Here is a 19129-nt window from a genome sequence, read left to right on the forward strand (position 1 = left end):
ACCTTGAAGTGCGATTGTGAAAATGGATTCAATATCGATATCGGCAGCTTCTTTTGGATCGAACAAGATAGAAGGGCGAGTGAAGGGCTTTTTGAGAGGCTCAGAGTCAGCTTTTGCGAAGGATCTGATAACTTCTAATTGAGACGCTATTGAGGTTGCCATTGTTAGGGTTTCACACCAAGACACTTTTTCTTCTTCTTCTTCTTCTTCTCTCCACAATAATGCAAAGACAGAAAGAGAGAACTGAGCCGCACGCAGAGTTTAGGGTTTATGTGTTCTAACCACCGATTCCCGCGCTAAGATGACAGAGGGAGAAAACTGAGCCGCATTCAAGCAGGGTTTAGGGTTTATGTGCTCTAAACACCAAAGCCAAGTATACGTTGATCTATGTTCACCTCAAAATATGTTTAGTTACATCAAAAAAAAGCTTTAATGTTTACATAACATGAAATTAGATAAATTATTTATACGAAAAATGTTTTCGGCCGTTAATGCAGATAGTTATCTGTATTTAATATCAAAACGACGTCGTTTTGGTATTGAAATTTTAAAAAATTATAAGTATAAAGACTATTATATCCCTAAAATAAATTCAAATTACAAAAACACCATAATTTTCGCCCAAAACGACGTCATATTGGACTTATTGCAAATAACTTATCTGCAGTAACGGCAGAAAAAACGAACCCATTATTTATATTCATGGTTAAAATGATGTCATTTTGAATTAAAAAATTATAATGATAAAAATAATTATAATTTTAAAATAAATTATAAATTATAAATATTTTGATTTTCGTCTAAAATAATATTATTTGAACTCAATACAAATAATTTATCTGCATTTTTTTTTAGAAAAACCAACACTTAAAAAAATTAGTTCAAATCAATTTTGGTCCGATTGCCTAATAATTACAAATTTTTTTAGTGTATATGGAATATTTATAGATTTTTGAATTAAACGTGTAAGAAAAAATAAGTTGAATCATATGAAATTAAAATATCAAAATTTTATATTCACTGTTGAAAATATAATTCTTAATATTTTAAAAGGTTATTGTGCTTGTTTCGATATTATTACTAAAGTTAAAAAATTATTCACAATTTTCAATGAGATTGTGATGTGAAATTTTAGTGAATAAATATTCTTATGTATAAATTTACATGACTTGATACGTAAATTTTGTATTTGTATTTCTTTTTACAAACATCAAATAATGAGGTCAAATCAGGCCATTTGACCTTAGTAGTTCGATTTTTAAAAATTTTGACCGGTATAGTTTCGCAGTGAAAGGTATTACCAATGTAATGCATTACGACGCGGCTTATTAAGCATTACGTCCTTTGCACGCATAACGGCCAATCACCGGTGAAGGAGAATATTGGAGATTGGAGGTGGTACCTGCGCAGCCGCGTCCACTGCACAGGACGCGTTACCCAAGAAGACGCGTCTTAGTCATGTCAGAGGCCATCTGACGCGTTCTTGGTAGGGCCGTGTCCAATCAGCCAATCAGCACCCTACATCTGACACGGTTCTGTTGCCGCCGCGTGTTGAACATGTTACCCCACCAACCGTGTTCAAGCTTATATATTCCGCACTCAAACCATCACCGGCTAAACATTTCCTTGTGCATTTTCATTTTGCATTATACTTTGTGTTTCCTCGTTTTGTTATGCAGAAGTCTTTTATATTTAAACAGCTGTGTTGAGGTTAGTTGTGTGAAACCAATGCGATTAAAATGAAGAGTTCATTTATGCAAGAGTTTTGATGATAACAAACAAGCATAGAAGCGACGTCAAAAATAATACAACTCGCAACAATCAAAAGTCCAAGGAAGCAATTCAAACAAGAAAACAAGAGCAAATCATTCAACACACACGATCAAGATTGAATCATGCTCTTGAGAGCTTAGATCTAAATGTAAAGGTAATTGATTAATGATGCATAAATGGGCTCAAAGAATATTTTACTCTATGCATGCATTATCTATGTCATCAATCACTTCAAAGCTTTAATTATTATGAAAAAGACCCTTGACATATTTCGTAACCTCAAAACATGCTTTACAAGTCAAGGAAATACATTAAAAGTGATTAGAGACGAAAAAGAATGCACTACAACTCATAAAACTGCATTATAGATATTCTGTCAAGAAAGTATTCGAATACTTTCTAGATGGTATTCGAATACTTGTGCTGAGAACAAAGTATTTGAATACCTTAAGAAAAGTATTCGAATACTTACTGGACAGTGAGCAGTGTAACGGCTATAAACGGCTAGTTTTGTCCCAACACCTATATAAACTTATCCATTACGAACCAGCAAGCCAAGTTTTACTGTTCCATTGATTTTGCAATCATTCTTGATCATTCTCATTGTCTTAAAATCATTCATTGGTTGTTCTTTCTCATTTTGATCATAAAACTGCTTTGAGCTCTATTCTTGTGTCATTGATCAATACCCATAAGCTTCAACTTGTATAATCTGTATTTTAAGAGTACAAATCCATTTCTAAACACTCTCATTCTGTTTATTTGAGTTGAGGGTAGTGAGACCCTAGTCTAAAGGTTGCTCATAGCCTTAGAAAGTGAGTGGAAGTGTAAGGGTTTCAAGAACCAAAAGACTTTAAGGTTGTAGCGGTTTATCAAGCACCCTTGAAGCTTGATCATTAGTGGAGAGTTGAACGAGCGGCTTCAATCTGGACGTAGGTCACGGTGGTGGTGACCGAACCAGGATATATAGTGTTTGCAATCTCTCTAACCATTTATCTCATTACTTTAGCATTATTTGATTACTTGAACTTATTTAGATTTACGCTTTGCATATTATTTGCTTGTATTGATTTATATTCTCTTAGACTTACTTGTGTATAAATCATATTAATTCAAGAAAATCTTTTTCAACAAAGAAAGTGAGGCATTTTGCGAAAATATTTTTAAAACTCAATTCACCCCCCTCTTGAGTTTGAGGCCACTTGTCCAACAAGTTGAATTTCATATATTATGGTGTTTGTTTTATGTATTATCGTTTTGTTCTGACATACTAATTTCTTTTGTATTTATATCTTTTATTGAATTATTTACAGTAAAAATGAGCTCAAATTTACAAATAGTTCGTGCGCTTATATACTATAATGGTAGAAAGGTAATGGGTCGTCGTGGTGTAATATTTGAAGGTGAAAAATGACCGATGCGAATTACACGAGGTACTAGTTTTGAGGGCTTGAAAGCAAACATTCATCATAAATTGGGGTTACAAGAGAATCAACATATTTCTGAAGTCACCGTAAGAGCTCTTGCTGGCAATTCTGAATACACAGCAATAACAATTACAGATGATGATGATGTTGATATTATATTAGATATATTTGTGGAACAAGCTGAAACGAGTTTTGATCAAAGCAATGCTATAAAGTTTATGGAGATATACGTGAATTTTGAAAATACCGATGATTTGTCAATACCGATTCGGTCACTTGATCTGAATACAGCACCAGGCATTGATATGTTGAACAAGAATGCATCATCATCTGTGCTTCCAGTAGTGCCCAACAATGCTATATTTGATGATGAAGACATTCCAACATATGACCACAACAACAATGATGAACAAGAAGAAGACGAGGATGCGTGCCTGGCAGCTGACAATAATGACGATGAGTCAAATAGCGAAGATGATGACGATGAGCCGATAGGATCCCAGGACAACGTCAATATATCCACATCAACGGGTATCGTTGGTTATCAGAATGTCATTCAAGGTTAGTACACAAGTGATTTTAATAAACAAATTTATAATATATTTTTCTTATTCAACTAACGATTTAGTTGTTTGTATGTTATGAAGGTAACAATGTGACTCCTAATGTAGGTCACAATGTAGGTCCCAGTGTGGGTCATAATGTAGGTCCAAATGTGAGTCCTAATGTGGGTCCTAATGTAACTCCTTTTTGGAATGGCATATCACATTTCTCATACTTTAATTATGAGTATCCGAACGAAGATAGAGAATACAACGAGAGAGAGTATCGTGGTGCATGGACCATTGGGGATGAGTTGTTTGTTAAGAAAAATTTGAATCTAATGAATTAGTGCAGATGGCTGTGAAGTCGTATTGTATGAAAATTAATAAGGAAGCTGTTGTTGTTGAGAACACGACTATGAAGCTGGTTTTGGGGTGCAAGAACCAAGGGACGGGTTGTCCCTGGTGCATGAGGGCAATGAAACCAAAAAATGGATTAATATGGGTTGTGAGTAGATGGGAGGGACCTCACAATTGTGTCATTTGTAATCTGTCCCAAGATCACAGACAACTTGATTCCGCCTTCATTGCATCCACTATATTGGGTGAGTGGATTGTTTCCAAGTAAATTTGTGGTGTTTGTAACAAGTATATCCACTTGGAATGTGTATTTTTTTTTTACAGATATGGTGAAGGAAGAACCCCATGTGTCGATCGATTTAATACATGAAAGAATATGAAACAGTTATAGATTTACTATTTCATATAGGAAGGCTTGGAAGGCTAAAAATAAAGCCATGGCAAAAATCTATGGCGATTGGGACCAGTCTTATGCTTATTTGCCCAGATGGTTTAATTACATGCTGACATTTTCTGAGGGTTCTGTTTACCACATTCAGACATATGACTACGTGGTAAATTACCGGGTCCTGAATGGTTACCGTGTCTTCCATAGAATGTTCTGGACCTTTAAGCAATGTTGTGATGCGTTCAACTTCTGCAAACCTGTTATCCAAGTTGATGACACGCATTTATATGGGAAGTATAAAGGTACATTGTTGATTGCCATAACCCAGGATGGAAACGATGAGGTATTACCATTGGCATTTGCAGTTGTAGAAGGTGAGACGAAGGAGTCATGGGAATATTTTTTGTCATGTATATGTTTGTATGTCACTCAAAAAATAGGTATATGCCTGATCTCAGATAGGCACCGAGGCATATTATCAGTAGTTGCAAACCCATATCTTGATTGGCAGCCTCCTAAGGCGTACCATGTTTTTTGCCTTAGACATGTTGGAAGTAACTTCAACCAAAGATTCAAAAATGAGGAATGGAAACGTCAATTGAAGAATCTAGGTGACACGATAAGTTTTATAATCAAATAGTATTGTAACTGACTGCGAAAACTAATGCTCTCATTTGTTGTTAATTGCAGGTTATACTCCATTGAAGGTCAATTTTGATGTTAAGTTGGAGGAATTTCGGAGCAATAGTCCAGAGGTAGCAACTTGGATTGACAGCATTTCGAAAGTGAAATGGAGTCGTGCATATGACGTGGATGGACGTCGTTATGGTCATATGACAACAAATTTATCCGAATGCGTAAATAGCATTTTTAAGGGAGCTCGTGGTATGCCAATCACAGCCATGGTGAAGCATACTTACAGTAAGCTTGGCCCAATAAGTGGTTCCCCGTCACTTGACAAACCAAGAAGAGCAGCAACATCTTGAAGAGTTAACGTAACCTCGCCCTATGGCATGTGAAATGTATGTGTTTCAAGCCACCAACGTTCAACTAAAGCACTAATGAGTGCATGATCGATCTGTAATACATTTGCAATACACAAAATTCATAGTCATTGTCCAACAAATCAATTGCAAATATTTAACCTCACAATTAAATAACTAACCGGCAAATGTCGCATGCGCGCGACATGATAAAATCCTGCACGCCTAAGGTGCTCTGCCACGGGCTCCAGAATGTTATCCGGATCATGCAGATCTGCTTCACTCCCCTGTGTTGCTCTACAAACTTTTAGAACCCTCTTCAATCCCGAACTCCATAGTGCCTGGGACACATGTGTTTCTTGCACATCCAACCTCAACACACTATATTCTTCAGGACCTGGATTAATCACCTCATGCGCCATGAACCTGTGTTACGATGTATAATTAAATTACAGTATATAGCATAATTAACAACTTTAATACCATAATCAAAACAATAATATAAATATAAACAAAGAATAAAACGTTGCGTTCCCAGTATGAATTATGCATGGAATGTGTAAGAACCTGCACCGTTAATTAAGGTATTTAATTAATTAATATTGCAAAATTAGGAAATGATTCCACAATTGACCCTAATAATTATTAAGAGGCTTTAATAATTATGGTAAGTGATTAAGAATGCTGAAAGTCGCTTTTCGGAAGAAAAGTGCAGATACCGGTTCTGCTAGTCGGTATAAATGCGTACCGAAAAAGTATCCCGAAAAATTAATGTAAGTGCATGATAATTACTAGAATAATATATAGGACTTGTAAAACGAGTTTCAAGTCCAAATAATGAGAACTGGTGCCAGAAACTGATACTGGCTATGAAAAGCGTGTACCGGAAAGGTGCACAGAAAAATATAATAAAAGTATGATAATTCTTGTAAACTGAGTAGGTTAAGAATCCAAAGTTTGGGATTAAAATGCTAAGCGTAGTAATTAAAGCTAATACTGCGTGTTTAATTGTTAAGTGGCTATATATACACTTACTAATAGCACAGTGCCCTAGAAAACTGCCTCTTCTTCGTGGGTTTTGGTGGCTAGTCTGATTGTGTCACTGTTTCATCCCTTTCTTCACCATTTCTTGAGCTTTGAGGCTTTCTCTTCCTTGAAAGCTTCTCTTAAACACTTGTGTGAGGGAGAGTCACCTTTGGGAAGGGGTTTGTGGTGCTGTTTCTGAGTAAGGAGGTCAGCTTGAGGGAGTGTTGGGGGCTGACTTTGGGTTGGTGGAGTGAGTGAACCTTGTGCTTCATTTTTGAGGTCCAAGGAGCCACCTTTGGTGAGGAAGAGCCTTGCTTGTCTTCCATTTTCGCACACCCTGTGTGGTCAGTAGTTGAGGGGTTGTTGGTGAGCTCCAAGAGCATCTTCATCCTCTGTTTTTGAGTTGTGGTATGATCACCAACCTTTAACTTGAGTTTTAATGCTTAAAAATGGAAGCTTGATGCATGTTAAGGCTAAAAGATGATAACTTGTTGTTGGGTAATGCTTAACACACCTATAAATGCATGTTTAAGTGTTTAAAATCGGTAAAAACCCAACCTTTGAAGGATATCTTCACGAAATGCAGTTTCTGCATTCTGTCGTGAAATATCCGGATATCTGCCCGAGAAATATCCGGATATGTGATATCCGGATATGGGAATCTGGATATCCGGATATTGCATATCCGGATATGGACAGTGAGATATTCGGATATGTTCCCGTGGAATATCCGGATATTCTGAGATTTCGTAGAACAGTAGGTGTGCTGTGTGTACAGTAGGCTATTGGGGGTTTGTGGACCCTAGATTGATGAAGTTGAACTTCTGTAATTAATGGACTAAGTCAGAATCATGTGATTAAGGGCTTGTGGCTTTGTTGGAAGCCTTAAGACGTAAATCGTTAAAGGAGAATGTAGTCTTTATGTTAATGCTTTTGAGTTATGTATGTTGATACACTTGCTGGTCCTGAATCAGATTGTGATCTGCTGTGTGTTGGACTCGAGCTGTGAGGACTCTTGACATTGGATAAAATATGATAACCAATGAGTTTATCAATATTTTCTATTGGCGAGTGATCGAGATTTCATCTCCAAATCCATTCATATTAAAAATATTTTTTTCGTCTTTTATCAATACTTTTCTAGTTGTCACAACAAGTTAGATTAACCATCCTTGACATATTTCTCCCCACATAAATCACGTATTGTTATTTTTTTAATAGAAATATCCAATGTAGATAATGTAGCAATAACATTTAAATATAATTTTAGTCCCTACATCTTTCCCAATTTGGGACAAATTATTTTTCGTTTTTTATCCCTGTTAAGGATGGATTGTTCAGTTTTTCATCCCTATTAGAGACAGATTTTTTTCCATCCCTATTAGGGACAGAACGTTTTCCGTCCCTAGTAGGGACGAAATATTTTTCGTCCCTGTTAGGGACGAATTTTGGAACAGATTTTCGAAACAATATCCTAATCCTATCCCGAGCTGGGACGAACAATATTCCGTCCCTATTAGGGACAGAATTAGAAACAGATTTCAAAAATTGAAAGTTTTTTGTCCCTAATTCCATCCCTAATAGGAACAGAATATTTTTTCATCTCAAAATCCATCCCTAATAGGGACAAAATATTTTTTCATCTCAAAATCTGTCCCTATTAGAGACAGAACTTATTTCATAGCTAATTTTGTCCCAAATAGGAACGAAATGATTTTTTTGTCTCTAAAGCCGTCCCAATTTGGGACGGAATATTTTCCTTCTCTAAATTTCGTCCCTAATTCATACTTTTTTAGTAGTGAACTCTTTTGCAATTATACAACGGTAAGGCTGCGTACAAGGATTCCCTCCACCCGACACTCACTAGTCGGGTTAAACATGGAGTATTTTTGATTTTTTTATAACATAATTTATATTTAATACATATAACAGCTCATAATAAGTCATATGATCAATCAAATATTCAAATTCTATAACATAAATATAAAGAAAAAATAATTTTTCATGCCTTGTTAATTTTTCAAGTAAAATTTTATAACATAAAATATTTGATTTGTAAATAAAGTTTTCATGTTTAGTTAAAAAGATAAAATAAAATAACAATTGGATATAAAAAAATGTGTTAGAAAATATTGACCCTATGTCGAAAGCGTGTCGAAGCATTTACCGCGTGTCAAAAAATATTGGCTGCAATGTTCGACACACATTTTTTCTTCCCAAAACAATGTGTGCGTGCATAAGAGCATTTACCTTTAATCTATTTTGAGAGTTAGAATTAGGGAAAATATTTCAATACATCTTTTTTAAAATAAGAAAATTATTTTTCTATTTATATCCTTATTTTTCTTTATTATTTCCACTAAATCCCAAAAACTTTCCCTATTAGATAAGGATATACTTACATTTGATGCACCCAAAACTTTCCCTATTAGATAAGGATATACTTACATTTGATGCACCCAAAACTTTCCCTAAACACTGAAGTTTAAAACCACATGGGATTTATGTATTAGTACATATTAAATATGAGGGGAATGTTATATTTACAAACTACACTATGTCTGACCAGTTATACTCTAATCAAGAGTGTATGACCAATTATACTTAGTGTAATTTATAAAAAATAAAAATAAATTATAACTGGATCCTTCCCTTAAATATGAACACCATAAGTAGTTAGATTCCTAGATTTGATTTTAACTTTAGAGCGCGTTTGGTACGCAGATTATATTAAAATACCTGGGAAAGCATTGTAGGAAAACTTATAATGGTACTTTTGGTAGCAAAAAATAAAAAACTTTCCCGAGCATAAATTTTTAGAAAACTATTTTTGTAGTTACTGCAGATAAGTTATCTGCATTTACTCCAAAAATGACATCGTTTTGGGTTGAAATACTAAAAAATTATGATTATAAAGACTATAATAACCCTGAAATAAATTAAAATTACAAAAATACTATGATTTCCATCTCAATACGATGTCGTATTGGGCTCACTGCAGATAACTTATCTGCAGTAACTGCAGAAAAAACGAACCCATTAATTTTTGTCGGTTATATTTTGTCATGTGTAAAGCTATGTATGGATCAAATATTAGAAAGTCCATTGACTAGGTGGGATATTTTTTTGCTCGGGGAAGTGAAAAAGGGACGAAGTTTTGTGGACCAAAGTAACCCTCGCTTTTTGTACGAACGGCGAACGAATGGAGTTCGGAGTTCGTAACGACAGATTCAATGAATTACTTATTTTCTGCATATTACAATGAACAAGGCTGATTTTCTTAGCATTTCACTTACTAACTTTAACCTAGAAATAATTGGGAGTCATGGGATCAGGATTGCATGTGGTTGAGCACATTGACAGACGAGGAGTTACACATGGGGACAAACAAAAGCACATACATGATCGTAACAAATCCCCTGTAACCGAAACAAACATCCTTAAGTAATGTTTTTTTGTATGTATGTACATATCATGTACAAAATGAAAGCTACAGCCGTAGACGAAGAATATTTATAATATTTAAATTCTCTGTTTTGTGTATATTTGCTCCATTGATTTCTCTGTTTTGTGTATATTACGTGTACAATTGGATTTGTTCTTAATCATGCGCTGATATTCACCTTATTTATGTAAGCGATAGTTAAATTTGCAGGGAGGCACGTTTTGCGGTCTGATATTCACCTGGGTGAGATCTCCGGTAACCCCACAACTGGAAATAAGAAGAGAGCTGAGCGGAAGACTTCGGGAAAAAAGAAACAAACTGATGAGAGGAAGACGATAAAGTGTTTGATGACTAAATTTTTGTCATTTCAATATTCAAAAAATAAGGGTAATTTTGTCATTTTACATAACATTCCCATCAATATTTTACAATCAACCAAACATAGCATCAGTAAAATTCACCAAATATTCTCTGAAAGTTTTTTGCCTACTAAATATTTTTTCGTAACTTATCCGGGAAAAAATATTTCCCACCATATTCTCGAAAATCTTTTTTTTTTGGGTAAAAAAAATATCACCCCTATCAAACGCCCTTATTTCCACCCACCGTCAATAAAGCATGGACAAGCGAAAATTTAAAAAATTAGTGTCGGACATGTGTCGTAACCAACATGTTCCGACACGCGGTCAACATTTTGGGACACACGATCAACACTTCGAAACTCCGATACGCTTTTCCGACACACTATCAACTTTTTCCGACATGTATCTGACACATTTTTTTTTAGGTCTAAATTTTATTTTATTAACTAAGCATAAAAAATAATTTATAAATCAATTTTTTTCTGTATGAAAAATTATTTTTGTTGATATTTATGTTATGAAATTTGAACATTTGATTGTTTATATGACTTATTATGGGTTATTATATGTATTAAATATAAATTATATTATATATATTAAAAATATTATTTAATATCAAAAGGTGTCCCAACTTGTCAAAATATAATATTTTTTAGAATTAACATGTTAGTATGTTGTATCATGTCATATCTCATATCATGTGTCAGTATCAGTACAACATAATTCACCGTAGTCGTGTGATTTATCATTTGATCTTAGCCATATCATTCAACTAGTACATATTTAATGGAATGGCATTTCATTTCAGTTCAACCTAACCAATGAAATAAATAAAGTTCAAATGATCAGAGTCAATTTATATGAAAGCAACTCAAGCAAGCTAAAGTGACGGCCGAAAATGAAACTTGGAAATCAGCCGAAAAAATCTTGGAGCTTGTGACATAAACCTAATTGACCAAAAATTGTTGCTGGGAAAGAGTCTTCTTAATTTAGTGTGATTTGGTCTGACCTCCCCATCAATCTCAGTCTCATCATTCATCACAGTATTCATTAAAATTTTATTTTCATCTTAATCCATACTCTTTTTTTATATTTCTTTTTAGTATAGAGAATTTTTTTTTATCCGAAAAATCATAATTTTGAAAATATGGTAAGAAAGTGAATTTTTCAAAAATATTATTAAAAAGTAAGTTATTTGATAGATAAAAAATAATATAAAAAATGTTAGATAAATTTTCTGATTCTTGTCGGCTTTTTCACTTATTTTTCCTATTTTTCTAGCAATCTAAGAATTTGGATGACATTCTTGGATGAAATTTTTGTACACAATTTACACATAAAACGGTCAGATAAATCACTTTCCTAAATAATTTTTTTTTTCAAAATGTGATATCAAACATAACCTTCTTCAAAATACACTGAATTTCCCGAGTATCTAAAAATACCAAAAGTCATCTTACAAAAAATAAATAAATACCAAAAGTCCTAAAAACTCTCCTTTGTGATCAAGCCATCTTTTATACGTTTCTCCATTTCAAAACCAATCATCATTGCGTTGAGGATCTGGTCAATAATATTTGGTAAAAGCACCATGTGACACTTGTTCACATCACAAGTGTCGTCTTGTAAAGATCCAAATCCACAATGGGTAAAAAAGCACCCTACTTGTTATCAAAAAAAAAAAAAAAAAAAAAAAAGCACCCTACAGATGGGTGGTCCAGAATTAATTTGTTATACCAATTGTCCTTGAACTGACCCTCTCTTTGAATCAATCTGGCAAAGCTGTTTCATCTGATTTATCAATTTTAAAATATAAATCGTTAATATTTTTTATTAATTCTTATAATTATAATAATGTTATTTAATTCAACATTTAATTTATTAAATATAATTAAAATAAATAATTACAAAATTTAATTTTTTGGTGTAGAAGTACAAAATATAATTTAATTACAACGTTTAATTTAATAAATATAATTAAAATAAATAATTACAAATTATATATATATACACCCAATCAAAAAATCGTATATAATCTTACAATGGAATAAAAAATATGTTTTTTTACAAATACATGATGGCATGATGTCTAAAAACTTCGGCATTTTTTTGTTTTTAATATTTGGATATATTTTAAAAAAGTTCTGTTTGAGAGCTTAACTTCTCGTGCCATGCCATGTCATGCTTATTATTTTTTAATATTCAAAAATATTTAAAGAGTTATGTTATGGACCACTTATGTGGTACTCACTTTCTATCCCCACTACATAGAGCAATTAGTTGTAATAAATGAAAGTTCATCTATGAGATAAAATATAAAAACTTAAATGTGACTATAAGAACTTTTGTGTGAATAAATATAAAAATCTATTGCATGCTGATAGTTAGAGGTGGCAAACTGGGCCGGCCCTCCAACACATTTTTATAATTAAATTAATATTTCATTCTTCTTCTTTTATAATTAAATTCCTAAATCTGATTTTAATTTTTGTAAATACAAATTTGTAAAATTCAAAATACTAATGACACAAATCCTTGAAAAAAAATAATTATATACATAAAATGCTGATAGTTAAAGGTTGCAAACTGGGCTTGGCCAGAGGGCCTGCTCGCCCCGCTGCCAACACGTTTTAATAATTAAATTAAAATCTCACTATTATTCTTTTATAATTAAATTCCTAATTCAGATTTCAATTTTTGAAAATACAAATTTATAAATTTCCAAATACTAACAACACAAATTCTAACAAAAAATAATTATTTATTATTATTTTGTAAATCTAATTGTAATAAATGAAAGTTCATCTTGAGATAAAATATAAAATCTTAAACGCAACTATAAGAGCTATTTTTTGTGAATAAATATAAGAATCTATTACATGCTAATAGTTAGAGGTAGCAAACTGGGCTCGGTCCGGAGGACCGGCCCACCAACACATTTTTATAATTAAATTAAAATTTCATCTTTTTTCTTTTATAATTAAATTCCTAAATCTGATTTTAATTTTTTAAAATACAAATTTGTAAAATTTCAAATACAAATGGCGCAAATCCTTGCAAAAAATAATTATTTATTATTATTTTTTAATCTAATTGTAATAAACGAAATTTCATCTCTGAGATAAAATATAAAAACGTAAATGTGACTATAAGAACTTTTTTGTGTGGATAAATATAAAAACATATTGCATGCTGATAGTTAGATGTGGCCCACCAACACATCTTTGTAATTAAATTAAAATTTCATCCTTCTTCTTTTATATTTGAATTCCTAAATCTGATTTTGACTTTTGTAAATACAAATTTGTAAAATTTCAAATACAAACGACACAAATCCTTGCAAAAAACAATTATTTGTTATTGTTTTATAAATCTGTTTGTTATAAATGAAAGTCCATCTTTGAGATAAAATATAAAAACCTAAATGTGACTATAAGAACCTTTTTTTGTGGATAAATATAAAAATCTATTGCATGGTGATAGTTAGAGGTGGCAAACTGAGCAGGCCCTCCAACACATTTTTATAATTAAATTAAAATTTCATCCTTCTTCTTTTATAATTAAATTCCTAAATCTGATTTTAATTTTTGTAAATACAAATTTGTAAAATTCAAAATACTAATGACACAAATCCTTGAAAAAATATATTTATTTACATAAAATGCTGATAGTTAAAGGTTGCAAACTGGGCTTGGCCCAGAGGGCCTGCCCGCCCCGCCTGCCAACGCGTTTTAATAATTAAATTAAAATTCCACTATTCTTCTTTTATAATTAAATTCTTAATTTAGATTTCAATATTTGAAAATACAAATTTATAAAATTTCAAATACTAACGACACAAATCCTTAAAAAAACAAAATTATTTATTATTATTTTGTAAATCTAATTGTAATAAATGAAAGTTCATCTCTGAGATAAAATATAAAATCCTAGACGCAACTATAAGAGCCTTCTTTGTGAATAAATATAAAAATTTATTACATGCTAATAGTTAGAGGTAGCAAACTAGGCTCGACCCGAAGGGATGGCTACCAACACATTTTTTATAATTAAATTAAAATTTCATCATTCTTCTTTTATAATTAAATTCCTAAATCTGATTTTAATTTTTGTAAATACAAATTTGTAAAATTTCAAATACAAACGACGCAAATCCTTGTAAAAAATAATTATTTATTATTATTTTTTAAATCTAATTGTAATAAACAAAATTTCATCTCTGAGATAAAATATAAAAACGTAAATGTGACTATAAGAATCTTTTTTGTGGATAAATATAAAAATCTATTACTTGCTGATAGTTAGATGGGGCGCACCAACACATTTTTGTAATTTAATTAAAATTTCATCCTTCTTCTTTTATTTTTGTAAATATAAATTTGTAAAATTTCAAATACTAACTACACAAATTCTTGCAAAAAAATAATTATTTACTATTATTTTATAAATCTGATTGTAATAAATAAATGTTCATCTCTGAGATAAAATATAAAAACTTAGATGCAAATGTAAGAACTTTTTCGTGTGAATAAATATAAAAACTTATTACATGCTGGTATATAATGCTGACAATTAGATGTTGCAAAGTGTAGTCGGTCTGGAGGACTGACCTGCCAATATTTTTTTATAATTAAATTAAAATTTTGCTCCTCTTCTTTTATATTAAACATAATAAAAATTTGCCAACTCTATATGTACAAAAAGTTGGAGTTAGGTAGCTAACCGTAGATGACTATATATTATTTATAAAATATTGATCACTTTGGATAGCAGATTTTTGTTTATGGTTGATATTAACAAAGTTCTGTGTCAATGCTGTAATTTTTTCCTCCTAAAATATAGAACAAGATTGCAACACAATTTTTTGTAAGTATAAAATTTGTAGTGTGATTAACCAACCACGACGGACGACAAAAATTTTAATCTTTTTTCTCCGTGCATCGCACGAGTAATATACTAGTTATTTTTAATATTCAAAGATATTTAAAGAGTTATGTTATGGACCACTTATATGGTACCCACTACATAGAGCATCTCATTCCATCACGCTCCCATAACTTCCATCCACTACCAATAACCACCCATTAAGCATTGCATCATGTCATTAAGTCACCTGCAAACTACCCACTAGGGGCAGAATCTCCTAGTGCATTCATCTATATATAACCCCTTAATAGCTAACAAAAGGGATCATCTCATAACTTATCTAGGAACTCATCTGATAAACTATATCTTAGTATTCACAAGGTTGGTCACCATGGCTACAACTTACAAACTTGTGCTCAAAGCACATCTTATCCACCGCAGGTGACTCATACACACATCTATTGTTCATACCAACGGACTTTGACCTAAGGTACACCGCATGACTTCTTATTGTCTGTCATCTTTACCATAAATTCCGTAGATACAAATACTAGCTATCCTGCTAGATAATTAATGTCGATTCTACAACAAGTTAAAATCTTTTTTAATGTTCTGGATAAAGGATGTGAGAAATCAAACTGCAAAATCTAAAACTTTATGGTTACAAGTTCATACGATTCTGCTGCCTTATGCACTGTTTTTGTTATTTTTTAAATTATGTGATTTCAAGTTATTTTTAACATTCTGAAGATAAGATAATTTAAACATCTTCATCGTAACTCTATTGTATTGCACCAAAATTTGAGAAATAACACGTAAAAGTAATTAGAATGCATAAAGAGTAATTAATGGAGTTGCATGTGATTTTGAAACGAGGCAAAACACACACATAAAATGAAACATAAACTGAATGTAAGAAAGGGAGAACAAGGGGTTTAGGGTGAGAAAGCTCTCTTTCTAGCTAATTATTATTATTTTATTTTTTTTGTATAACTTCTAGCTAATTATTATTACTATTATATGTTTAGATTTTTTTTCACCCTCACAAAGATAGAATACAAAGATACTCATTAAAGAACTTTGTAGATTTTATAACTTCTCTATGGAGGAATTCTCTAACCAACTAATTTTTTTCTTTCTTTATTTCTAATTCCATCCTATTTTATAGAAGGAAAAAGCTCTTCATCTCTTTTTTCTAAAATCTTCTTCATTAATTTGGATGCTCGTCCAACATTTTTTCCCTCCAATATGTTTTTTGTGTAGTGGTTGTTGATTTTGAGAAAGGTTGAAATTCCAATAATACAAGTTATGCTAGGATTGAATTGCATTTTTCAGATATGATTTTAGTTTCTTATGGAAATGAATCATCTATGTTTAAAAAAATCATGACATAATTATGTGGGACAATTATAATCATACAAAATGAATCAAAAGTTATAATTTAGTAATTACTTATTTTAATAATTTCTCTCTATCATCTTTTACATCATTATTATATGATTATGATTGCTCACATGATCATATCATGTCTTTCCAACACGAGAAGATCCACTCCGTTTCTTCTATATCTCTCATGAATATTTTTCTTGCCGTGAGATTTGATTTGTTCAAGCTAATTAAGAGCTGATTTGAATTAGATGCAAATATGTGTCAATAGCTCATTAATTACATACCCGATTTTCTTTTCTTCTTTATTCAAGTCATGAAAAAGGTTTAAGTTGTATTTCAGCATCCCGCAAAGCGAAATCGTTACTAGCTGCAAGACATTCATATTGGAAATTGGTCCTAGTTATTAAAACCGGCCCGGTCATTGATTCGGTCGATGTACTAGGTTAGTGGATCACTGATTTAATCAGTGGGTCACTGGTTCAACTGCATGACCTGGTAATTATATGCAATTTTATAATTTAATTAAAAAATTATAAATATACTCAAATATCTAAAAAAATAATAAAAATTTCAAATATTTTAATATAAAAAACAATAAATCACATACTATTATCCAATAAAGGATCAAATAAAAATATAATGATCGTGATACTGGGCTTTAAATTCAGAAAATGACATCTCTAACTATAAATCAAATCAAATTTTTGTGCATAATGCACAATTAAGATAATATTAGTATTGTAGGTACATAACTTATGTAAGTCAATAAGTAACAAATATTTAAATATATTCATTATGATTTTTTTTTTGAAAAAAAAAATTCAAATTTTTTTTTAGGACCGGGCCGGGTCAACGATTTTTATGAAAATCGACTGGGTTGGACCGGGTCACACCGGTTCTGATACATGACTGTTCCGTTGCTTTAACCGGACGAATTATATAACCGATTTACCAGTTTTCGAATTGACCCGACCGGTGGGTCCAGTTTTAATAACTATCCCTCTACTATTCTAGACTGAAATATTTTCTTCTAGTTGCATCCTATAGTGATGCGGATGGTTTGAGCCTTATGTGTACTGTAGGGGCAGTAGGGCCCAATAGCCGGATCCATCATACTCTTATTAGTTTAAGGAAATATATTAAAAAATACAGATTTAGAAATATTTTTATTATTTTAATTTTACACACATTATTTAAGACACATAAATTATAAGAAATTAGTATTTGTTTTTTTAAAAGATATAAAATTGTATAATTTTAGTCAAAATTACTGTATTTTATAGTGAAAAAACAAAAATTATGGGAAAACAAGTTGGGTTTTTTTAATTTCAATATTAAATTAAAATAATATTTTTGATTAAAATAACTGTTCTCTAAAAGGATAAATATTTTTCACAAATTGTAATATTATGTATTTTGCTTATCAATTTAATAATATGAATTATTAAAAAATTGTGTTAACATTATAACTCTATTTTAAAAAATAAGTATATTTAAAAATAAATATTAAAATAAATTATTTAACAATATATTCTTTAAAATTGATAAGTAGAGTTTATAATAAAATCTCTTTATTCATTAAAATCATTTATTATTCTCTTAATTACGTTTTTTTATATGTTTATAAATTAATAAACAGAATAATATTTTTAATGTTATAGGAGATAATTTTATCTACTACTTATACATAAAAGTATGTGGGACTTATGCGAATATTTTTGTGTGTGTAGGAGATAAAATTTTCTCCTACAATATAAGAACATTAAACCCATTAATATAAATAAGGTTCGCTTTTTCTGCAGTCACTGGACATAAGTTATCTGTAGTACGCCCAATACGACGTCGTATTGGGTGAAAATCATAGTGTTTTTATAATTTTAATTTATTTCAAGATTTTTATAGTCTTTATAATTATAATTTTTTATTCTTTCAATCCCAAAATAACATTATTTTGAGAATAAATGCAGATAACTTATTTGCAGTGCAAAAATATTTTTTTGATATAAATATAACAAAACATTTCCTCGAGCACTCTTTTTTTTTTTTTTAGAATAACAAAGTATTTCATTGTTTTAACCTTTGAGTTTCAAAACAAGTGAGTGTTAATAACAATCAAGTGCACATTAAATTGAATTAATAAGATAATTAATCAAAATAAAAACATTATTTTTTTTATTAGTTAGCATTTCAAAGTGAAAGACAAAAATAAAAATAAAAATAAAGATTTAGATGCTTGGTTGAAACTTGAAAGTATAATTCCTCCTATCTTTCCTACATTTTTTTTAAGTGTTTGTCCTTTTAAATGATATAATTTATATCCTTTCATTCTCACAAAAAAGAAAAATGTGAGACTCATTTTTTATATTTTTTTATTCACTCTCTCTCCTTCTTTATCTATCTCTTTCTCTCATTTGAAATGACACAACTTTACATCCTTTAAAATGATACACACTTTTTATTTTTTTATGGTAAAATATTCTTTTCTTTCTCATATATATTTGGATTGATGACGAATAATAAAATAATTGGGAATGACATGACAAGATTTATAAAATAAGCATCTGAAAG

General features: G+C 31.1%; 2 protein-coding genes across 2 annotated transcripts in view; one reads left to right on the plus strand and one right to left on the minus strand.

Moving 5' to 3' along the window:
• LOC133297915 (uncharacterized protein At3g06530) overlaps positions 1–298 on the minus strand; it is a 28230-nt gene extending 27932 nt beyond the window's left edge. Inside the window, exon 1 of the mRNA XM_061497150.1 lies at positions 3–298. Within this exon, the coding sequence (XP_061353134.1) occupies positions 3–162 (160 nt within the window). The 5' untranslated portion in view covers positions 163–298. The remainder of the gene's footprint in view (positions 1–2) is intronic.
• Positions 299–3190: 2892 nt separating this feature from the next.
• On the plus strand, positions 3191–4370 carry LOC133297930 (uncharacterized). Its single transcript, XM_061497167.1, has 3 exons — positions 3191–3761; positions 3848–3939; positions 4098–4370. The coding sequence occupies exons 1-3, from the start codon at positions 3191–3193 to the stop codon at positions 4368–4370; spliced, it is 936 nt and encodes a 311-aa protein (XP_061353151.1).
• The last annotated feature ends 14759 nt before the right edge of the window (positions 4371–19129 follow it).

Source organism: Gastrolobium bilobum, unplaced genomic scaffold (genome assembly GCF_033153095.1).
Source record: "Gastrolobium bilobum isolate Gb01-03AN ecotype WA unplaced genomic scaffold, APGP_CSIRO_Gbil_v1 utg3325, whole genome shotgun sequence".
NCBI classification, from domain to species: Eukaryota; Viridiplantae; Streptophyta; class Magnoliopsida; order Fabales; family Fabaceae; genus Gastrolobium; species Gastrolobium bilobum.